Source organism: Larus michahellis, chromosome 6, assembly GCF_964199755.1.
Source record: "Larus michahellis chromosome 6, bLarMic1.1, whole genome shotgun sequence".
NCBI lineage: Eukaryota > Metazoa > Chordata > Aves > Charadriiformes > Laridae > Larus > Larus michahellis.
In genome coordinates this window covers 30127804-30152939 of record NC_133901.1, presented here as the reverse complement: position 1 = coordinate 30152939, position 25136 = coordinate 30127804, and the positions used below count along the sequence as shown (strand labels likewise).

General features: G+C 37.3%; 1 protein-coding gene across 26 annotated transcripts in view; it reads right to left on the bottom strand.

Annotated features, from left to right (window-relative positions):
• The window catches only part of LRCH3 (leucine rich repeats and calponin homology domain containing 3), a 70249-nt gene that overhangs the window by 20482 nt on the left and 24631 nt on the right, over positions 1 to 25136 (bottom strand). For 11 of the 26 annotated variants that reach the window (XR_012587785.1, XM_074593350.1, XM_074593356.1 and 8 more), the window contains exons 2-14: positions 20815 to 20959; positions 19170 to 19296; positions 18273 to 18378; positions 17951 to 18087; positions 16881 to 16990; positions 12543 to 12636; positions 11559 to 11679; positions 8883 to 9031; positions 6071 to 6144; positions 3196 to 3291; positions 2704 to 2755; positions 1913 to 2053; positions 613 to 660 (exon numbers count right to left, since the gene is read on the bottom strand). Coding sequence is in view for 25 of the 26 variants with exons in the window: in XM_074593350.1 (XP_074449451.1) it covers positions 613 to 660; positions 1913 to 2053; positions 2704 to 2755; positions 3196 to 3291; positions 6071 to 6144; positions 8883 to 9031; positions 11559 to 11679; positions 12543 to 12636; positions 16881 to 16990; positions 17951 to 18087; positions 18273 to 18378; positions 19170 to 19296; positions 20815 to 20959 (1400 nt within the window). In the remaining variant the exon portion in view is untranslated. The remainder of the gene's footprint in view (positions 1 to 612; positions 661 to 1912; positions 2054 to 2703; positions 2756 to 3195; positions 3292 to 6070; positions 6145 to 8882; positions 9032 to 11558; positions 11680 to 12542; positions 12637 to 16880; positions 16991 to 17950; positions 18088 to 18272; positions 18379 to 19169; positions 19297 to 20814; positions 20960 to 25136) is intronic. The other 15 variants (XM_074593371.1, XM_074593373.1, XM_074593363.1 and 12 more) reach the window with 3 other exon arrangements.

The following is a 25136-nucleotide window of genomic DNA, read 5'->3' as shown; positions in this document are numbered from 1 at the left end:
ATTACTATGCAGAAATCTGATGCAGAGAGTGAACAGATATCATTGTCTCAGGTCTGTATATTCTCTGAGCCTTGTATGATTTGTGTTCCCTACTGACTTACTTGTTTTGATTATAAAACTACACTAGAATAAAACTTTTAAAAAATTTATTTATTTCTTTTTCTGATAGCCCTCAAAATTCTAATGCTTAATGTTTCTGGGGTAAATGGTGATCTAACGATAGGAAGCTGCGATAAAACAGATCAATGAAGGATGACTGCAACACAATAACTTGTGTCTGAATACTCCTGTTAGAAAGTAAATTGTACTGTTCACAAGGAGCATCTTAAAATGGAACATGAAATGTATTTTCTGTATAGAACATAAAAAACATACAAGAAATAATAAAACAGCACACTCAGACAGGCAATCTACATGAACAGAAGGAAATATTAGACTGGTCCCATGAGCAAAAAAAAACCCAACCCAACCCAAGGCTTAATAGTAAGTGTGAAAAAACTGTGCTATAACTAAGTCCCGAAGAGTTCTCCACAATTGGGAAAATATCTCTGATGGGGAGAGCTAAGAATTCAGGTGCTGACATCCCTAGTAATACTCTTATTGGACTCTTACCTCACTATCCAGAGGACTTTGCTTCTGAGGACTTAAGGATGCTTTTTGCTATAAAGAAAAAGGAAAAACAAAAGACGAATTTAAAAGAATGTGACAGAGAAACAAAAGCTCAGAACAAAACAGCATAATTTATAAGTGGTTTAAAACACAAGAAGTCTTAATTGTTAAATAAAACACACATTGGGGAAACGTCAAGTTTCCACTGAGCTGAAACTTCACTGATATTATTACTGAAAAAACAGCCTTTATACCACACAAAAACAAAAAAACCAAATTGTTTTTGCATATTAAAGATGCATAATAAACTCAAACCATAACCCAAGGGAGGAATGTAATTGCTGAGAATAAAGTGCTCATAAATAACAAAGGCAACAGAAGAAAAAAAAAAAAAAACCAACCAAAATCCAAAACCCCCAAAGGCTCATCAATGAATGCATCCTAAATGTCTAAAGTCTTTAACTGAAAGACTGAGATGAAACTTTAATAAAAGTAGCTTTTCTAGAAAACATTGCCAGGGGCCTGAGATTAGTTGGTGCTAACGAAAAGCCTAGTTTCAGGCAGCTAAAACCCTTTTTCTAAACTAACTTCATACATAATATAAACGCAATATAACATTCTTTTCCTCTCTGCAGAACACCCTAAGCCTATAGCATTAACTGTAACATTCATTAAATTTGTGATGGCGAGATTTGGGTAGGTCACCAGAGCAGCAAATAGTAAAATAAATTTAAGACAACTAGCATATAAACAAGTTTACATGTTAAGCAGCAGACTACCTCCTACTAACTGCAGTGAACAAGAAAGTGAAGACACAGTGCAGATGGAATATCTGATGTACCAGAAATTTGCATCCATGCGTTACTTGAAGATAACTTATTTATGCATCATAAAATACCAAAATAGATCAGACAACATTATCTTCTTGTGTATGACTGCCGCCTTCTCTGCTAAATTTGTCTTCAAAATTAAATTGCCTCCATGCCTTCTCAAATAAAGAACGCTTCTTTCTTATACCAAGCCTGTTACACCTATGCAAATGAAAAACTGAGAGAATGAAGCGGACTATGTAAAACCAAAATTCTTTACAACAACCACGTTTTGGGTAAATCTCTTCTGTCTTCCTCCTCAGTTCTAGTTTTCTCTATGTTAAGCTGCAGCACCGAAACTGAATGGAATGAAATGCTATTTCTCCATTTTCTTTACAAGAGTGAAACGTACAGGTAGTAGCGATCTTGGCAATTAATTTTCATTAAGAGATTCAGAAAAGATAAAGCATCAAGTAGGTACTAAAAGGAGGTACCTTAACAAAGTCAAGGACAGCTTCTCTCTGGATCTGTTTTGTTCTCATCCTCTCTTCCTCGTACTGAAGCGCTGCTAGCTGGGCCTCCCGTCGGGTACGCTCTATGTGCCTGCGGTGCAGCTCGGCATCTGTATTAGTAACCTGGAACAAAACAGTGCAGCAGGCTGTAAGGACAGAGCTACACAGGGTAAAACAGATGGGTTATGGAGAAACAGTCCATGCCTCACGGCTAACATAAGTTTGGTTTTGCATCACCTTGAATACTGTGTTCAGTTTTGGGCCCCACACTACATGAAAGACACTGAGGTGCTGGAGCATGTCGAAACAGGAGCAAAGAAGCTGGTGATGGGACTAGAGAACAAGTCCTGTGAGGAGCAGCTGAGGGAACTGGCATTGTGTAGCCTGGAGAAAAGGAGGCTGAGGGGAGGAGACCTTATCGTGCCCTACAACTACTTGAAAGGAGGTTGTAGTCAGTCGAGGGTCAGTCTCTTTTCCCAAGTAACAAGCAACAGGACAAGAGGAAATGGTCTCAAGTTGCGCCAGGGGAGGTTTAGGATGGATACTAGGAAGAATTTCTTCACTGAAAGGGTTATCAAGCATTTTAACAGGCTGCTCAGGGAACTGGTTGAGTCACCATCCCTGGAAGTATTTAAAAGACATGTAGATGTGGTGCTGAGGGACATGGTTTGGTGGTGGACCTGGCAGTGTTAGGTTTACAGTTGGACTCAATGATCTTAAAGGCCTTTCCCAACTTACATGATTCTATGAAAAGAATAAAATAGTAGAGTTACCTGACTGTGGTGACTTGATAGAGAGAGAAAATAAGGTGAATCAGCCGGGGGTCTGACGAATGGAAGAACCGAGAGTAAGTATACTTTTAATCTTAAATACAAACAATTTTTCATACACAAACTGCCAGCAATACGCAAGTATTTCATCAAATCTAAAAGCGTAATTGTTTACTAAGCTAAGCTGTTAAACCAGCTGCTGCAATAACGATTTAACTCATTGTGCATGGCAGGTTTTGTGCAGTCATTTCTATCTCTCATCCTGAATTGCAATAAAATTCTTCTGCAGCTCAAGATGTTTCAGTGGGACTGTAGGTTTGGCCTATCACATTGAGATAACCAGCACTTTATACCCATTCTCTAAAAGCTGGTTAAGTAACCAACCGATGAACTTTTCATATGATCCTCATTTAGAGGATCTGGTTACTACGGTTATTAACGGGGGAAAAATTAAATAAAATTTATCTGTAGAAACAATATGTTTCTTTTCCCTACCTCTCTGTCCTGTCCACATAACTCCTTAGTACTTGGTGATGCTCTCTGTCCTGCATCAAATTTAGAGTTTCAGGTCTTCGTAATTCATCAGTATCCCTGTGGGTAAACACCAGGTGGAAGGGGGGATTGGCCACTGATGCATATAAACTACCGTCAGATGAATTATTCTCTAGATTACCACTGGTAAGAGTAATCACCTAGACAATTAGCTTCAGATAACCACAAAGGTGAAACTTAAGGTGACTAAAGAAATCATGTTGTGATATCAAGTCAGATCACAAATACTGCAGTTCATAATCAAATAAATATAACGTGCTTAATTAACGATTTCAGAATACACAAAGATGGAATCTCTCTCTTAAGACTATGTTCTCCTTACTGTGACCCTTATTCTGCTTTGGAAAGAACAGAATTAAACGCTATCATCCTCTGATATTTTCAGAACAAATCTGCTCACTTCACCAATGAAGTGATGACTTTCTAACTGTCAGTGATACAAGCCATCAAAGTCACAAGGTAAACAAAAACTGATCTGTCTCTTATCCACCATATCAATAATAAAAGAGAAATTTTGCAGTCAGTTCTTCGCTAGAAGGCAGCTGCTAGCACTGAAACAATTCCCAAGGTCCACAGTCTACAGCGTGTTCCCTGCCATGTTGCTTCCTCCAAAGAAAACAGATGGAAATCGAGTAGCTTACTCTTGACACAGCCTGGACTCTGCGACTCTGCAACCTTCATTCCTGGGGCAACTATGGAATGTAGAGACACTTACCAGTGCATTTCCAAAAAATGTCAGTCACACTGCCTGTGTGTAGACTTATTACCTATCCTGCACAGAGAAGCTTAAGAGATGAGGGAGACCCATACGCTACAGGTCTCCTTTGTTACTTAAATTAGCACTGATGCACATTCCAAATCCATTACTGAACTGTTTTGAACGGACATGAATGGGTTCAACTGAGTGCCAAGAAGCATATTCAGACCAGAGTACACACAGCTTTGCTGCATCAGAAAAGCAACACAGTCTGGCCAGAGGCACAAACTGTATTTACGGAATTGAATCAACTAACGTAAGGACTCTTGAGATGAACTCTGCACTACATCCAATTCAGAGTTTTAACAGCTCCAGCATGCTGAAGGGGAGAAAAAAAAAAAAAAAAAAAAAAAAAAAAAGAGGCTGCCTGCCAAGGCATTTGCACAGAATTATTGTGGAAGCAGTTTACAGCTTGTGGTTGCCACAAATGAAATATTTGATTAATACAAGCTTAAAATATAAAAAATTACTGACTGTCATCTGGATGTTTTTACACAATTTTGAAGGCAACAACCATATGACCTGTTTTTAGTGCCTCTTTAAGAATTTCACTCTGATTCAGAATAATATGAATAAGCTAAAATTCATTTAGATCTTTGATTAACTACTTCCACATGAAGATCTCCTTCCATCCTTAAGTTACATTTTGAAAACACTGGATACCCTAGTGAACTACCATTTCCTTTATCAACTAAATCTGTCTATGCACAGAGCAGCTCTCTCCTGGTTAACTACCCTTCTCTTATTTCCTTGAGACATGTTACAGAATCCAGTGTTTGTAAAGTCTAATTATTTCCATGTTGACCACAAATGTTCAACTAGATAAATAAACAAACAAACAAAAAAAATCAGTCTTTCAAACCACGAGCATCAGACTGATGACCAAGAGAATGCATCAGACTGATGTAGTATTTTACGCCTTACGTGTAGACGCTACTGGATAACAAATGCTGATACATGCTGAAGGAGTTACTATCCTTCATATCAGCACAGCTACCATATCTGCATATTTAACTGCACATTTCAAAATGCTGCCATAACGTGGAAAAAATTTACACACTATTCCTGATTTCCTTTTCTTTTTCAATACCATTTTAGAATGACGTTATGAATTAATTTTCTACTGACAGTGTAAGTAATGACATAATTATGGCCAGAAGTTGTCTTTTTTTTTTTTTTTAAACTTTCCTAGTACAATTGCACTGGTTTTCTGCTGAGTCCTTGCACATTCACTTTCACTCCACAGAATACTGAAATGCTTCAAAGGCATATTAAAGGGTCTGTCAATGTTGATCTTAGTTCCATTAGCAACAAGCTATACATTTGCCTTTCTTCTGTTCTTTTAACTGAACATTCAAAAGTCTCTTCTCAAACCTAACCACCTGATTTATAACCTGTCTAACTCTGACCCATGTTTTACAGATAAGAATTCTCTCCAATAAGCCAAGTAATCATTAAAAAGTATGGACATAATTCAAAAAGTCTACTTCATTAAACTAAGTGACCTGTTTTCAGCATTGACTCCCATTCTATCCCTTCTTCTCGTGATGTGAGCTCATGATTACGGCACAGAAATGCACATTTTGTATTAAACTAAACCCCTACAGTACTACAAGTACCAAGTGTCCACCAAGAACGTGACTTCATAGCACATCAGATACTCCATAGTAACTCTCTTTATGCTTCCCTTCAACCTGCAGTACACTTATCCCTTCTGTCCTTTAAGTAATCTATCTTAAGTCAACTATTTAATCAAAGCACAAATTAAATCACGAAAAGCAGATATTAAATCAGTTTAGAAGTATACACTTTAATTTGGCAGATTTCTTTAACCAACTAACTTAAAGCTGAGCATTGGCCTGGAACAGCCAAGCCTTTTGGTCACTGCCATTATTAGAATACAAATTCCTAATCTGGAGCAATAACTTATAAATAAAGTGCCACACACATCTCTGGTGAAGCAACAGAAAACAAAGTCATTTTCTAAACATATTCAGTAAATATGCACTCTGCATTCATCATGCAACTTTGGAGAAAATTACTGTTACCACATATTCTTACCTGTTTTGATGTAAATATCGTCTTGCATCCTCTGTTCTCTGAAATTCTCTGGACACAGGCTTTACTGGTGAGCCCTAAGCAAAATAACACAGAAGACTATTAGCAACTTGTTCAGAATACTGCACATTAATGTCAAAGAACCTCTTTGTAGAGCAACATTTGTAACTATTGGTATTCAGAACACCCAACAAAGAACCACAAAACACATCTCAGGAATGTTCATTTCCAACTAGGCAAAGCTCACTTATTTTTTCCTGCAATTTAAAGAAATTTTAGTTTCAAGATTAAATATGCCTACTGATAAATTTTAGAGTTTAAAAACCTCCACTATTGAGAATCATGCAGAGAAGTAAATATAGGTAAGAAACATTTAACGTCACTTAGAAGAAATGTTGAGTTAAGGTCCGAAGAATGTATATACAAGTGTATAGCAATACAGTCTGGACTCTCAGGAATACAGGATACAATCACTGCTGCTCTCTTATGATGCCCTAAAGACAGGTCACAGAGGGAATAGGAAAGCAAAACATAGGATGAATGAGAACATTTTAGGCTTAATTTGAGATATGAAATAAATTATCCCATTGGAAACAGAGACATATTGCCCTTGGCATTATTTTAGGACTTCTACTGATACCCATTAATGTAGGAAAATGCAAACTTTTCTAGATTAACTTGCCAGTTTTCACTTATGCCTGGATGTATGCTGCTATATTGCATACAGTTAGCATTCCTTAAGTAGTAGAGCACTTTGGATTGTCTTTTTAGAGAAACTAATACTACAGTTATAAGCAGTTCAATTTTTATGAACAGATAGATCCCTGTGAATAGCTTTTTTCATGTTGATCAATGTTTTTCACTATCTACAACAAAGAGCACTTGGGTTGTATTACCAATAGGTGCCGTTTCCGAGTTTTGCTTTTGCATCTGTGCTTCAGGTGGCATCAGCTTTTGTGATTTGATATTGAATTTATAAGATGTGCAAAATGAATGCTCTCGGATATCCATATCACTGATTTTAAACACAGTAAACAATAATATAAAGTGGGCAAAATAAGGACCAGGCTCCTATTTGAATATTAAAGCTCCACGTTTGGTTTTTTGTGTTTGGTTTTTTTTTTTCGTTCCTCAAAGAACAAATACCTTTCTGCTTCAAAACACAAAAAACTTGGAAAGGACACATTTGAATCGCAGCACAATAGGTACCATTTAAGCATGTCAACCACAAGATTTTCTCAGACAGGTTGTTCATGTAGTATGTACAATGAGCCACTGAGCTGTGTAGCTGACAGAACACAGAAGGAAACACTATATGGATGAAAATCTGTTTCTATAGGTTTGATTTCTGAGGACGCTTTCCAAAAGCATACCACCCAAATGCCTTAACAGGGAGCAGTTTTCTCCATGTGTTCACAGCAGTGGCTGCTACATCTGGAGCAAAGGCATCTTCCAGTTTTGGCATTCGTACAATTTCAAAGCAACTCTAGTGAATTTTATTAAAGTGCACACTAATCCTTGTGCAGCTAGAAAGCAATAAAATGACATGAGCTAAAGAAAAGTGACAGTAACTTTACTGCAATCATTGCCCTTGTCTGCACCAGGACATCATTTGGATACAGTAAGCAGTCGATTAAGGCAGCTATTATTAGCATAGTATATTGTGAATGCTGTCAAAAAATATGTGAAAACAGACTTTACCCATATGTGCAAGGAAATGGGCACACAAATCCTGACTCTCAGGAATTAGACTGCAGTTACTGTTACCGAGATTTCTGAAATTCAGCATACCAGTGCAAGTATTACATACCAGCTCAAACAGAAAGATACTCGAGAACAAAAATGAAAAAGATACTGTTTAGAGAAAAGAACAGAGAGGCTAGTTTGACTTCTTTTTTGGGGGGGTTGTTTTTGGTTTTTTCTTCCCCCTTTTTCTGTGAGTGGAGAAAACAGGGCAATGTCCAGAGCTATTCACGTCTGTTTCTAGACATTTGTAAAAAGCTGTCTGGAGAATTTTCTAACCTGTCTAGCAATAATTTTACTTATTGTTCATTTAACTGTATACTTTTACTGACTGAACAGCTTGATGTCAAGTTTGTCTGAAACTAAAGATTATGTTTTTTGTTCAGAAAGTTGACTATATACATATCCAAGTCCGTACCTGTAGGTTCAAGCCTTGCTCAACAGTAAGAGAGAAAAAATTTTTTGCTGCAAATAGTAGACTTTCTGAAGAGTCTGAATATGTAAGTTAGTGTAAACTTAAAATGGATGCTCGAGACAGCGAGTTTCCTGGCAAATAACTTATAATCAACATGAACAGCCAAATTAATGGAGTTCCAAAATTCTTGTACTAAATCTACACTAATAACAGTCAACATTTTTCCACTGAGAAAGCTGGAATATATTCAGTACAACCAAGTAAAGGTTAACAACTTTCTAGATATCAACAATCCCCACCAGTTGGATGCATCAACTTCAGCATTTTCTAAAGAGAGCACTCCTTTGGAAAAGCCATTTACTTCACGTACATCTAAAGCACAAGCTTGCAAGAACCCACATGACAGGAAAACAGTGTGGCTGCCTTAGACTTATTCCACATATCCCAAAGGGCACTTGGGAGCAGCTTAACACTCCAGCTCTGACCCTCCACAAAGCACAACACTGTGCTCTTCCCCCAGATAAGGCTTAATTATTTTTTTTTAGTTTGTGTTTAAAAAAAACCACAAAGAAAACCTCTGAGGACAAGAAGCATTAATACCATCATAAAGGCTTTCCTGGGGCATACGAATTTATCTAATTTAAGTAAAAGCACCACCTCATTAGAGATTCGCCGCTGGTCAATATATGCCATGAATTGTGAGCTGAGGCTGTCTGAGTCCATGCACTTGGGTTGCCTCACCTCTTCCTCCTCCTCTTCTGTGGCACAGCTATCAATATAGTCGATCTGATCGAGATCATGTTCCACTTGACATACGTACACAAAGAAAACACCCATAATTAGATAACCAACAGGAGAGGAAAAAAAACAACACAAAAGCAATGTCAGAAAATAAGGCCCTGCTGTTTTTCTTCCGTCTGGGAAAGCTCAAGCCAAAAGCTCTTGAATTTTGCCCGGCCTACTGACATATGTTAAATATCAGATTTTGAAATAATGATAAAAGTGATGGTTTTTAAAAAGCATTGAGAAACACTTATCAAGCACATAGTTTTAAATTCCTGGCCGCAGCTACTTTTGCAGTGACTGAAAAGTAAAGTAAATACTGTGATTTTTTTTCAATACCAAAACCTATCTATCAAAATCTATCAACAACAAGACTGTACAATGATTTGTGTACATTTTGAATCATTTATCTTGGTTCTAATTAATCTCTTTCAGAAAAATTAGAATGGATCTGATAGATACTTCTACTATTTTTTATGACTACTACAACAAAACAGAGGGTGGCATGTCCAAGTTATGTGGATGCAAATATAATAAATATAAAAAGCGTATGTGGAAATAATGAAGGACAGTACAGAGAGCAATAAAACCCCTCTAAAACAATATAAAAGCATTTGCAGTTTTATTTTGAAAAGAGGAATGAAAAAAGAAATTGGGAACCACTGAAACAAGAGCAAGAAACAGCACAGTTTGGCTAGTATTGATTTTCCCTTAGTGTGTTTGATATTATGTAGGGCAATTTTTTCACTTGTCACTGCTTTTACACGTTCTACCCAGGATTCTGAGAGTCACGACACTGAGCAAACTACCCTGGTAAAAAATACTGTGCTGGGGATGCCAGGGAAAGCATAAGCTCCCTTTTTAGAAAGCACTAGAACTTTCTTTTTCTTAAAACTCTCCCCAAACTTGCTCCAGACTCTCTTACAGACATTCTTTTTCTGCTCCCCCGCCCCTTTCCTGCTTGTCTAAAACAGGCTTCTCTTTGCCTCACCACACAATCTAGCAACTGTTACTGCCAAAGCCACCTCCTCTGCTACTACAACCATCCAAAACAGCATTCCTATATACTTTGGCTTCATTAAATCTCCATCTCAGTTTCAAACCTTACAAAAATCCCAACAAACCAAACCAAAACAAAATCCCCCTTATTTCCAGACTTGCTAATTAAACTTAAATAATAATACAGTAGAGGGTGAAAGACCTTTGTATCCGTGTTAGGAACACAAAATTGGAAAGGATCTCCTGGATCCCTAACAGCCACGTGCTATGGCTTGTGCCCCTCTCGGATACTCCTACTCATGAACTGACTGCGCCCTATCTTAAAAGATTAGTGAGGCATTTTGAAATCCCTGGTGTACAAAACCCACAGAATAAAATAAAGTTAGCCTTAGAGGTGGAGCTGGCAGCACTACCTATTATTAAGGCTGCCCAAAGCTTCCCTTAACACCATGTCTTCAGTTCTTCTAACTTTGCCAGAATTTAACTGTTTAAACTGAATTTTTTGGCTGTTGATGTGTAAAAGAGTGTGAGTCAACCAAAAAGTTTCTGATATTTCTAGAAGGTGGCAAAGAAAGCAAAACACTGTGACAGAAAAGAGGAAGACCAAGAAAAGAAGATGGCAAAAGATGAAGAGGGGGATGAGAGGGGAAGACCGAAGAGAGAGTGGGAGCTGGGCACAGAAGATGAAAACTAACTGGAAAGAGTGACATTCAGATAGGGAATATGAACTGAAGCCATTATGGGAAATGGAAAACAGGGAGCAGCTGACAAAAAAGAAAAATTAATCCAAGAATATGGGGATGAGATCTAACAATCAGTAGCGCGAAAAAATGTAGTAGAGGGAACGACTGAAAAAAACAAACCTGGAAGAATGCTAAAATTGGACATATAAATAAGAAGACTGAACTGTGAGCCAGTGGTAGCAGCAGATTATTGGAAGTTAAAATGGAGAAGGGCTGTGGACATTAAGAAACATGGGAAGCGCTATCACCTCTTGAATAAATATGAGGGTGCTACTTGTAAGACTGCAGGACAGGTGCAAAAAAGCAATGTCACTCAGAAACACCAGTACCTCCTAGATGGCTTGCATGTTTGGATTAAAACCCATGACTGCTGAATGAGGCACTTTTGCTACTTGGAAATATGAAATTTCCTGACAAAATTACTTATCCCATTACAATAGCAGTCGGCAAGAACACCATCAATTTACTGCTGCTGCAAATTTTCCCCAGTAGCTCAAGCAGCAAAATTCCGTGCACGGAAATTCAAGATTCCAAAATACTGTTTGAAGCGTTTGGAGACTTTAATACAGCACATACGCAGAGGCTGACAAAGTTTCCCAGATAATCCTAATTCTGATGCTATTTGATTTTGCGTTGTAACATCCTTAATACAAGAGCGCTTTTACACTGTTTACACAACTGTGTTTTTGTGTAATTACACCTAGACCTTTCTCTTTTTCCTCTTTAGACAACCTACTATTTATAGCAAGTATTCTGTAACTTTAATAATGATGACAATAAATATTTTTAGCCAAAGATCACTCTTTACCTCCACCATTAGTTACGACTGTGCTCCCTCGGTTTTCTTGATACTGATTTTCTCTTCGCAGTCGCTGTTCTTTAGTGATTTCTGCCACACGTAAAGGGAGATCTGAGAACTCATCTGTTGGCTTTAGAAAACAAATAGTGAAGTCAAGAAACACTTTTCTTTGGAAACATCATCTTGTAAGCTACTACCTCTTGATTTGTGTTTTTACTTCAACTGTTCTGTTTTGCACCAACAAAACACTAACTTAATGCAAAATACAGCTATCGAGTATTGTTTTTAAAAAACATATATTTAAGCTTTCTTAAAAAAACCACCTTGCCTACAATTTTGCTTGCAATATCTACAAGTGCTTGAAAACATCCCAGGATGGAAACTCTTGGAACTCTCTCAAAAACCAAGCTAGGAGTGCAAGCAGGCGTACAAAGTACAGCTCACTGAAACACCAGTCTTGGCTACTGCCTTTTCTAGCTGTCTCAAGAGGAAAAGGGAGCTTTTTCCTGGGAAGAATAATTGACAGTCTCCTTGCTAAGAGAGCACATTTTCCTGCTTCTAAATGGCAAACATTGCAGCTTGTTTCAAATGTTAAAAAGAAAGAAGGTGAAATTTGAAGCTTAATTTTCACATTCAGATTTATTTCAGTGAATCAACTACTCATGTGTAATTGTAGTTGACTCAACATTGTAATATGATACAGTTACAAGCATTTTTAAAAATGAGGAATCCCCTTTTTCTCATCATTTATGCTCCAGTAAATACATCTGTCATGCACTGTTTTATACATTTTTCTTATTACTTCCAACTTTATGTCTATCCCGTATAAAATTATGCTTGTTTTTCTCCAATAAAACAAGAAATAATTTTGGCACAAGGCAACCTGCACACTAGCATATACATGTTACCTATTGAATACACTTCCAGACGTACACTTATTAGTTCTTTCTTGTACAATACTTCACTCAACAAAAATAAAGCTGCAACACTTACTTCATTCCCTGACCATCTTTTATCTCCGCTGTCCACGCTATTGAAGCCAGAATCAAGTGCTCCATACGGCCGGCTGGAATAGAGTTCCTCATGGCTGTCAAACACACAGTTTTAGTTACTGTAATATAAACACCACCAAAAGCTTCTCAGCTATTACAGAACAAAAGCAGAATAAGCTACCAAGCACAGTTGCTATGTGTTCACAAGCTCAGCATACTAGAAAGCATCATACTGCATTTGCCACAGAGAAAAAGAGGAACGTGCTTACAACTACAAACATACTCATCACTCAGCTGTCTGCCTGCCACTGCCTAGTGTTTTAAGAGCTAATCTGATCCCAAGTATATATCCATACTTCACACATTTCCCAAGCAGAAATTATGACAAAGAAAATTGCAAAGTGGTCTCAGTTCATTGTTTAACACATCAAACTTTCATTTTCCACTACTCATATGCTTCTTTTGAAAAGCACCGTCCCACAAACTTTTCCATAAGCAAGCATAAACCCATGCCACGTTACTAAAAATATAGGTATACCAGAATATACTACTTCTACAAAAAGTATGCAGAATGTATTACATAACTATCTTCTGTATCATAATTACCTACCTAAGAAACTGTGCAGTAAGCTGGACGGTATTTCAAATAATTCATAATATAATAAATATAGAAGTATAGTTTTCATCCGCAGAGCCTGACTTTGTCAGTGACATGTCTAGACAAAAGCATTAGACATGTGCCTGGTGTTACAATACACATAACCAAACAGCCATACAGTTCTCTAAATTTCTGGGCTCAGAAACTACGTAATTCAGCAGTACTGCCATCACAGATGTCAAGTTTGGCAACTGCTGCAGATAGCTACAGTAAAAGAGACAATGGGACTTGTCTGATCCACTGCAGATGGCATTTCACAATGGCTCAACTGTCCTGCTGGCACTCGATGCCCCAGGGAGAACTGCAGCAGTAATTACTACATAATACACAAGGAAGAATGAATTTCAGGAAGCTAATTGCTTCACCCCATCATAACTAAATTGCAGGTCATTTTCTCACTGGTATTGCTCTCAAGTTGTTGCTCCCACTAAAATCCCCTTTTCAGGAAATACTTATTTTCAAATTACTATTATTGTTATTATTTATGCAGCACCATGTGCATGCATGGAACTTTGTAGAACAGCGACAGACTATTACCCTGGGCGATTTTAATTTTCAGACGGACATAAAATAGCAAAAAAGAGGAGGGATGGAAGGCTACAGATGAGAAATGTTAGGCTATACATCTGCTTCTATGCAGATCTAGATTCTGCAGATGTACACCAAGCGACAAGCTCTTGTACCTGCATGGAGTTGTGATTAACTCAAAAGAGTTCCAACTTTATGGCCCCTGTATTTGAAAACAAAGATCATCTGCATAATAAACCCCTAGCAAGAAATAAGGGAAAAGGAAAAACCACTCCCTTCTTTTGGGTGGGGAAGAAAAAAGAAAGACTATGAAATCGCCCAGCACAGTTAAAGAATCGCTGACAACAGAACCATACTTATACTAACAGTTCACAGTACTTAAATACTGGATTTAAAACATGATTCAGAGAAAATTAAAATCCATCTGCAGTATAATTCCATTTTAAATGCACAAATATTTTCAGAATCTCTTGAGAACCCTGTTGTAAGGTGAACAGTTATTCTGAACTGAAGAGCATCAAAATTACTATTTGGCTACATCTCTAAAATAAAGAAATATTTTGATACAAATTTTCTTCTTTTAGCCTTCCTTTTCAATTCAAAAATAGATTTTGAAAAGCTGTACATCTAACACTAAGATTATCTGGAAGCTCAGAACTTCATGATCACTGTTCACAGGACTCTTCTCCTTTTTAACATGAAAGCTGCTTTCTGTCTCCCCAGCTCTCACATCTAAAACAACTATTCAGTGCTGCACACTTCACACGTTTATAATCATACAGCACCCATCCTGAAATAACTTGAGACTTAAAATATTTATTCTTCCTTGATCAACAAGCTACAAGGAACAACAATTAGGCATTTGTCTAGATCAGAGTATTTTGGGGCAACTACAACTTATGTGGGGAGCTATGTAAGGCATGAAATCAAGGGAGAAGTAGTTAAATGCCTGGTACGGCCAATAGCCAAAGGAAAGACAATACTTGCCAACATTTCAAAGACACAGCTTCAAAGCCACGCTAAAACATATATTTTTACCTCCTGTAATAAAGAACAGTTGCCCAAGTCCCACAATATCCACTACAGTGGTTCATGCACAAGCACTACATATTTTAAACCTTCTAACTCCAGACTATACCATTCTGCCTCAGTGCCAAAAGAATTGTTACACAGCTTTGGCAGTTCTGCCTCCTCTCAGTCCCATTCACTCCAGCACCAACCCCAGCCACCACGAACTGCAGTGTTGCAAGTGAGAGACTGGCTGCAGCACATCAAAGTTTGCTGCAAGATAAATTTCACACAGCTTATGTTTAGAAAAGGACCGAAACATACAAGGTTTCACTCTGGTAAGACAGTTTTACATAATTTGACAGGGCTAAACCAAATAATTAGCTGCACTAGGACCTCCAAACTACACTTTCTGCCATAGTTTCAGAGTACCTTGTTTTATTAGCAGTATTAACAACTTCGTTATTAAAAAAAATATTTGATCAACAGTGAGCTCACAGCACAACTCAAACTTCCTTAAACTTGAAGAATTGCTACCACTCAGTTTCAGATTCTTAACCTCCATGGTATTTCACCTGGCTTATCAGATAGAACAGAACAAAGCTTAGGTGTACTGACCGATATCCTATTTCCATTGGTCACCTTTGAAGATAACAAATATAAAGCTCTTGTGACTTGCCTGGAAATATTAACTATGTTGTAGTTGAATGCTTTTATTTCTCTCATCCCAAGTTCCAGAAGAATATAATAATTTGAGACCCTCTCTTCCACTGGATCATTCTACCATCTACTATTTTCTCCTAACACGTACTCAGATCCATGGACAGTTCTTCCATAGGTACATCAAGACAGGAGGAATCACCTGCAACACTAAATGTTGTAAACAGCATGGTAACAAGAAATAATTCTACCACCAAATCTTATTCCCTCTTGGGGATGGAAATACAGCTAAAGGAAAGACAGCTGAAGCTCATTTCATACGGCTGAATCTGGAAGTGACTTTAGTGAAAGCACCCTCAACCAGTTCTGCACTTGTTTTTACATTCATAATTCCACGCTATTATTAAAATAAATTTATTCTTCTCATTTCACAAAAGCAATTAAAGCTTCCATAGCAATATACAACTACAAACAGCAATAAATCAGCAAACACATAGCCCAGTGATTTTGTTGGAATTTCTCTTAAAAAATAAACAAACTATGCTGAAAGGATCATGACATTTTATCATGTAGAAGCTTTTCAGCAACAGGACAGTATCCCCAGTATTATCCAGAAACCTTCTGCAACAGCTTATGCTCTAGGAAACTGCATAACACTCATAAAACATAGACCTCATGTACAAAATAATTTAAGAGATTCAGTGCTGATGAGGAATCACTCTGTCAGTCTCTCTTGCAAATTCTCTTTCACATTCTGACTCACGATGATTTATTGTGCTAAAACAGCGGTACATCCGTTAGCAACTTAGTCCTCCACACCTTACTATCACCTTAAGAGATGCCTGAGGTAATTTTTATATATATTTAGTTTCACACTTCACTGACTTACTTTCTTCTATATCATGTAACAGAAATAAATCTTAACTCCTGCTCTTCTCTAGACATCTTAATTTAGCAGCTGATATGGCTGACTGTTCCAATATTTGTTACAATGCTAAGCAACAGTGCCAAGTGAAAGCTTGCCAAAACCAACAGTTTACTAATGGGGTGGAGATCAGCATTTACACCTGTGGTTTGAGCACAGCAGTTATAAAATTCTGTACAAAAGTTTAAAAATCACAGCAGGGATAATATTTCAGTAAGTATGTGGAATATATTAAGATTTTATAAACTGAATACACGTTAACAACACAAGAGCACACCTCCTTACTATGAAGATACCACCATTCTCTTCTTATTCTGTATCAACTCTAACATTGCCTTTCATATGATATTGCCCAGGTTTTCTTCTGAACTGGTCCTCACTTCTTATATAGTAGTACCTTGTTAGAATGCATGAGGTAACAGAAATGGTATTCTTCAAAGCCACCTCCATCAATGCACTTACCAAAGAACAATCCTGGAATCTATTTTTTAACAAACTCAGACTGACTAAATTTTCCTGAATGTCATCAAAACCAGGACCTTGAATTGTGCCAAACTTACCAAGATCCAAATCCCATAGGTCTCCTATCATAATCAGGCAAGTCTGGAGCTATCTTGCATGCTTCTATGTTCAGGTATTTAAATATATGAATTTTTCCTTTTATACATATCTTTAAAAAAAAAATAAAAAATTACATAAGTATAATTTGACAATACATCTGAAAGTACTCTACAGACATTTAACCTGTAGTTGAGAGTAATGAATGAGCACATTTGTATCAACCAATACTTCTTCTAATCTCATTACATGTTAGAGAAACAGCTACGGTGGGGCATCATGGGATGCCTGTGATAGACAAATGGAAGCTGGCCTCCAAGTACATCTGGTCTGCACGCAACTTTGTCAGCTGGATGCTGAAATTTCATCATGCAAACAAGACATGAGCATTTACAAGTAGTAGAATTTATACCCTTGGCATCAGAACAGATGCATCCCACCCATGCCCAGCTTTGAATGGCAGTGGCAGACTGCCAAAGCAAGCTCAAATTTAAAGTGAATGAAGCAAGTAACAGCTGTCTTTGCTTTCAAAAGGGAGGCAAAACCCTATTGAAACTACAGGTCTTAGCAAGTACCACTCTTGACTCAGAAGCAGCAGCTCACAGTGGAACCTGTAATATTAAGGGCTTATATACCCACATTAAAAATCAAATTAGTTACTATCCATATTGCAGTTTCTAGCTCACAGGCCAATTTGAGCACTCCGCTGCAAAGGGAACCAGCACACAGCAGCACTGAGGCCTCAGTCAAAATTTCGACATTTGAGTGGCACAAAATTGCTTAATAGAACTTCCTCTCTCATCCACTGAAAGAAGAAATGTTCAGCTAACACTAATAACAATGCTAACAGTGGAATTCGTAGTAATATCCCATAGATGACACTACTAACGCAGGAACGCAAGTGAAGAAGGGATTTTTCAAGCTGTGCTGTATGTTTAACACGTTTAGATAATATAATTTATTTAAAGTCCTCTTGTTCTTAAATAAAGTCTGGAATATAATCCTTCAGCTTCTAACTTCGTTCTGCCCTTTTTAGTTGAACTAATCATCTGAATTCCTCGCTGCAGTTTACCTGTGCAGGGGGTGACTGGAGAGGGTTGTTCTCTAACATGATGGTCTGCAGATGTCTGAGGTTTCTATAACAAACTGGTATCGTTGTTATTTTATTGCAGGAGAAATCTAATCGAATCAAAGGCAACTCAGCAAGCTCTGGAGATAGAAAATACACATACAATTCAGCAGATTAAAATAGTATAAAAAGGCAAGAGTATAAAAATACGTGTTCTACAAAATAATGAAGTACACTGCTTCTAGCTCTCAGGGGAAGAGAAAGGCATTAAAAATAAAGAAGCGCTTGAAGTTTCTGCTGTTATAACTGACAGCCTTTATCTCACCTTCAGGTAAACGCACCAAATTATTTCTTCTGACATTTAGGTCCCGCAAGGATTCCAAATTGCCAATCTGTGGAGGTATTGTCTGTATTTCATTACAGCTCACATCCTACAAAGCAAGAGTAAAGAATGAGTTACCACTGACTGGTAAGCCTCTGGTAACTAAAATTTGTATCACTTTATTTAGGACTGAAAGAAAAGGACAACTATTTACATAACACCTCAGATGCTTATATTCATTAAATCTCACTGATGATGTGAAGCATTATTCTCATTTTAAAATGCATGGGGAAATAAAAGCTTTAAAAGATTAAGCATTCAAATGTAGAAGTTTATTTCAAGTTAATCTCATTCAAGTTATTCCATATCATTTGAGACTGCACAACTTGCTACATAAAAGCTTTTTGCCAGGAAGAAATGCACTAAGAGCTCTAATTCCATCCAGCCTTCCTTTCAAAAATAGGGAAGACTCTTAGTTAAACTGACATAGATCATTTGCTCTCCAGTGCAAGGTTATCTTCCCCTCACATATTTTTTTTTTTTTAATTTTTTTTAAAATTTTTTTCATTCAACTATTTCAAACTCTTTTCCAACACCTCTGTAAAATGTCAAAACATTATTGAACATACTATGGCAGACAGAAATCTTCCTTAGGCTAAGAGCAGATTTAAATAACTTGCCATTGCATACAACTGACTGGTCTACAATCACAAAGTTGTCGGCAGAATGAGAAACAGGATGTCGATCTAGCACATGCCCAGATAGCATCCTAATTACTGCATTATTTTGATCAGCTTAAAAAATTGTTATTCCTTCTGAAGCACCTCTGAACCTATTAAACACATCCATTAAAAATTATAGACTGAATAGCAATAGTTAAAAAAATAACTGTATACTCACAAGCTCTGTCAGCTGTCTGAGCTGCCCAATTTCTTCAGGTATTGAAACCAACTTATTGTTACTTGCTATCAAAACCTTTAGTGGTAGACTACAGAGGTGTACTGGCAATGTTGAAAGCTGGTTTCGACTTTTTGGACAGAAAGAAAACAAAATCATCAGAACTCGAATGAGAAATCACCTCACATCTTTATGCAATGAAAGACATACAAAAAGCACACTCCATTTAGATGATCAACTCAATTTTTATATAATACTGTGAAGGTAGTTCCATGAAGTCTTTCTTCATTACTTGCTTTATCTAGTTATGTGTGAACAAACTCTGAATATTACGTACCAAGCCTGACTGGCTGCTTTTCAAACTCAGTTTTGGGGAATATAATATTTTCATGTCCTTTCAGGTGCTTCTGATAAGTGGTGATCCTCTGTCACAAACGAGTAGGTTTGAACAGAGTGCAAAAGCCTTTCAGATAGGTGGTATTGCTGGCCAGCACACACAAAATGCCACAGAGAAAGTCATGATTTATTCAATGAGAAATATACTTTAAGTATTCAGCAAGTCACGTGGGTCAAGAAACTTGGTGTGATGGATTTCACTATTCCAAAATACAGTCTTGGATATTTCATAACAAACTACTATTAAAGCAAATATGACATCATACGACTGGACTGTAACCTCAGATGAGATTCTGTCAGGATGAAAATGGATTGTAAGAGAGAAAGATTCCCTTTAAAAATAAAACAAAGCAAGGAGCAGTAACTGGATGATTAGAAAGTTATTAGGATCTTAATTAAGCCTTTGATCAGGTGTTGACATTTACCAAAATATGCTGCTGTATTATTTCATGCTTGAAACCCAGATTTCCCTACTATTAAAGGAAAAAAAAAAAAAAAGTACAGTAGAACTAACAGTATCTTTTAAAAGGATAATAACTGGACTGCATCTACTAGAAGTCATAGCAATAGGAAACCCATAACTGCTTCACATCCTATTCCTACAATTCTCACCATCAATAAAAAAAGAAAATAAAGAAACATAAGCATATTAAATTGGCAAACGTATAACACCACAAGGAGATAGCCTGAAGTTCTTCTTGATTAATATCACTGCCAATTTGTGACGAGGAACTTTCCACACCTTTAAAAGACCTTCTACAAATGGAGGATGCTGTACACAGTTGAATTTCATCAACAGGCCAAGTTGCAGCAATTAGCTTTTAATGCTGGCAGAGAAGAGTTAATGCTTGAGAAAGATCTTTAAAAGCCACTAGTACAGTGAAGGTAAAGGGAAATTTCATAAGCCTTATTCAGCTCCTGAGAGATGAACTGTAAAGACTATCCAAAAGCTCCATCTTCTCTTTTCAGTCTGCATGCCTGTATTTCACAGGAAAACTACTGGAATTAATTTTGTGAGTCCATTAAGCTGGAATTAGCTTTCTTCTTCATGGTCCTCTTCTACAAGTGGCTGCTTAATCCTCACGTACCCTTGCCCCTAATTGGGCAAGACTGGTTGAGTTTGCTTTGATTCAATGACATACAATCTAAGAATGTGATGATTACACACCATGTTATCATTACTTATGGATGCGTCAAAATTTATAAACCTAGACTACTGATGCTAAAGTAAAATTTCTAAGACAGTCATTACCTTATATTTAGAAATGTTAAAGACTGTAAGTTCAAAACAGCCTCTGGGATGTATCGAATGCAGTTCTGGTACAAATTAAGACTCTCAAGGGAGACAAAGTGACATGCTTCTGCTGGAAGCTCTGACAGTCTGTTCCGTGACAAATCTGAAGGGAGGGAAAAAAGAAGCATTCAGTAAAGCTATCTTAAAACTTCATGAGGATAAGTATTGTCTGTATATTCACCACCACACAGCGGGAACAGTTGGACAGGAATCAGTTTCGCTGTAATGCCTGCAAAATTTTCAATATTATGAAGTGACTCTCACTTCACACACAAAATAAATCAACATCTTTTAAAATCTTATAGCCACAGTGAGAAAGAGAGCGCTAGATGCAACATTCATGCGTTCATATCCCAAACTGCCTTATGCTTAGAGGAAGCGGTTTAAGATGTTCCAGGACTGTCTTTAGATTATGGAGTTGGCATGGGGTACTCAGTGCTCTAATGAAAAGAATCAGAAAGTACTTTTCTGTCAGCCCCTTGCTGAGGTACTCTCTGCTACATGGAAATCTCAGCTTCAAATTTCTGGTCCAAAATATCTACTTTATATAGCTACATGCGTATTTATAGGTAACAGTTCCAACAGGGGAAACATGAGGCGCACACCTTAGATGAACCTTCTATATTCTAGCCAAAGCATTCCCTCCTTCAGATACCCGTTCAAGCCTGTAATCTCAACCAGGCAATGGAAGGATTTTCAATAACAGGTCTTCCCAGCTGCAGAGAAATGCTCTGCTTGCTGCTAGCAGTAAGGTTTACTGCTACATTCCTTGCTTAGCAAGAGACAGAAGTTTAACCAAAACTACTAACAAATGTTTGTATTTGAGGAATCAATATTTTCCCTTAGCCAGCTCCAGTTATGAGTCCGTATGTATAAAATATCCATCGGTACTACCCTCCTTCAAGAGTAAAAGCTGCATTGTGATAAATAACGCAAAGGGTTCTTTTTTCTTTAAAGGTCAAGGAAAGCTTTTGCTTATAAATGCCAAAGGACAGTTCTCACAAATGCACATTAACAGCTCCCACTTCCTAACACACCCAGCTCTTAATTTTGACAGGAGTTACGCTCATATCAAGAGCAACTTGCGTCAGCAGGGAATTCCTATAGAGATACTGCCTGTTTAATAAACTGATGCTTCATCTTTGCATTTTTAAGGGAGGGCAGACTTTCATTGTAAAAACCCATCTAACCTGAATTGGTGTCATGAAGGATTAAAAAAAAAATTGCAAATTTAATTGTTATTTTCTCTATTTGTTTTGAATTTAAATTTCTCCTCATCAACATAAGAGGATAAAAGCTCCCACCTCAAAACGAATACAATAAATTGACATAGTAATTTCTGTACTTTTATTCCATGAAGGAGCCATCCAATACAGATGACTTTTTAAGGACTGCCTACGCAGATAGGTCTTGTGTCTCTTGCCATTTTTCCTTTTTTTAAAGGGAATCTTTTCCAGAGTAAAAAGCTTTCACCAGAGATATCATGCCTACCACTCTTCCAACATATGCTGCACTAGGTTGCCCAAGGAAAAGTGGTCACTCTTGGTACAGCTGGAACTGACTCTAGGTCTACCTCAATGCTTACAACAAGCCACGAGCTAACTACTGCTAAATAACCAGTAACTAAAAATCTCAGTAGAAAGAAGCACTATGAAAAACTTTGCAGAGAAAACCCTCCAGATGTACTTTAATGTACAAGTGGTAAGGAACCGCATTATCCAATCTACAAGTATGACTGAAGCTAACTATAGCAGAGGCTATGATGGATACGAAGTTCAGCAGACATTGCAGGGTGCACACATAAGAAAACATGAAAATCATGGAAATTTCTAAACCACCAATACAACAAGATTACAGGGAATGTAACAAAACTCCTTGTCTGTTCAGCAAGCAATATTAAAAAAAAAAAAAACCAAACAAACGAACCTGCACACTAAGTGCTTCTTCCCAGCTTGTGTCAGCCTCAAACGTCACCTCAGCTTAAACTTGTCCGAACTTGATTTTGAAAACCCAACAGTTTTAAATTAAAGTTTCCAACCACCTCTAACAGTGGTAACTAAACCTACAATATAATAGAAGTTGTCACCATTAAGTCTGCTAGAATTGTTTAATTGCCTCTTGACATAAACCACTTTGAGATCTTTGCCCCTCTTTTCTATTTTTCTTGAGAAAGACAACCTTTCCCCCCCTTTTTTTTCTTTTCTTCTAAGAGCAAAAAAAACTGCACTTACAGACTGCTAAAGACAGTTTCCTAATCTTACCATACACTAATCCAGATAAAACATCAGATAAATGCATCAAATGCAAAGAAAGACCACCATGATGGATCCTGCTTCCTGCTACTGCCAAACCCAACATTTTCTTACCTCTGTTGCTTGTCCCAGGCCCTTCATATTGTTAGAGCTTGTGGGAAACTCTGGTCAGAATTAAATACAGGTTTTTTTGATCACCTCACCACACAGCCCCATAAACCCTATGCCAGCACCAGGGAAAAATGCTGGTGCAGGCAGCAGAGTCCCTTGTTCTGGTGGCAGGGATTACCTTTGTTGATTAAAAGTGCACGCTGAACTCCAGCCTAAATGGAAATAGCAAATGAATCAAACTGATCAGAATTTGATTAAGAATGCGTAGATAGTAAAGGAGTCAATAAAGTATCTGTGTATACCCTGCAGGGACACGGCATACATTTTCACATGAATTTATGCAGTGGACACTTATTTTGCACGAGCCGTCTCTCGTAATACACTGGTCTGTCCTTAGGTTTCTTCTGCTTTACTTCCATAATTTAATTCTCATTCATGTTTTAGTGAAAATGACAGCAAACTCCCATCCTCCTCTCCTCCATGTTGTATAGATGCAATAGATTTGAAAAAGAGTAATAGTGTTAAAATTATGCAACAATGTGATGTCCAAAACTGCAACATTCCCAATGGGATCTCTCTTGTGCCAACATTGTTGTAAAACGTAACAGGAGAAGAGTGATTGCCAAACAAACATACTGTCCCAACACAAATAAAAATTAGGTATCCTGAAAAATTTGTAATAACTGCACCCAATCATAGTATTTGTAATCACTGAAATTATCTGTGATACAAACAACTTGCCATAAGGTTTCACAGTACACTTGTATATTACCATATAAGAAAGGGAAAAGGATGCAAATTTTTTCAGAGTTGACAAGAAACAAGCAAGAATAATTTAGAAAAAAATACTTAGCTTCCACAGTGACTATATGTTTAAGCGCCTATTTATTTTAATGAATTATTACAACATTGGTTCACCTATAAAGTGTGTTTTTCTTAGGGACCCTGGAGGGTGGAACTGAATTCTACCACCTACCTCACAAGATACTTCTTCAGCGCACACAGCTGTGCTGGCAACCTCTGTTTTAATACTACCCATTTTAACAAAGAAATACGCTTCCCAAGTAATGAGCCATATTTTCTGGAAGAAGAGTCACAAAGAAAAAGTTTCAACTCTGTTTTGGAAAGGGTTTAACCACAAACATGAGAATTCTCAATTGCTTTTTGTTTCACTTTATCTTACCAAGGAACATTTAAAACCTAGTGTTTACAGATTGTGCAGACCATAAGGCATGGGACTACTAGTAAATAACTTCATATATTCTGAGCTATGATTTAGTATTTCTAAAGAAATAACTCCCTGCAAAATAACATTAGGTATGAAGAAATTAAAATACATATTTTTAAACAACAAATGAACTCATAGCGCGATAGAAGAGAGACACCAAAGCTGATTAGCAGCAATGACTAAGTTTTTCCGGACTTCCCTCAACCTACAGTGATTTTTAAAACTTGGCATGTCTGTTTAGCAGTAGAAATTCAGTGGAAAGCAGATTAAATCTCAGCTGAATTTTCGTGCTGCAGTATAGTCTCTTAAATCATTCAAAATGGGTCTAACCAATTACAAGTTTGGTTAATAAGATTGCAGCATTTTTACTCACACGATGGCCATGAGAACGCTACCTTACACACCGCATCCCTGATTTCAAGTGCTTGAATGGAGAGGTAAGAGGGAGGGTCTGCCAGGACCATAAAAAAAGGCAAGTGCTAGAAAAAAAACAGACTAAGCTATACTGTAAAACAAGAACACTTCAAGAATTAGGTAGAATAAATTTATGATAAAATACAGTGTGAATATTGAACCTGCAAACGAAGAACTACTTTTGGTTATTTGCAACCCCCACCTCGCCCCACTGGAGACCTCCAATAAATATTTACATTTCCCAAAGTCCAGAACACAGCATCCCTAAGATTTGG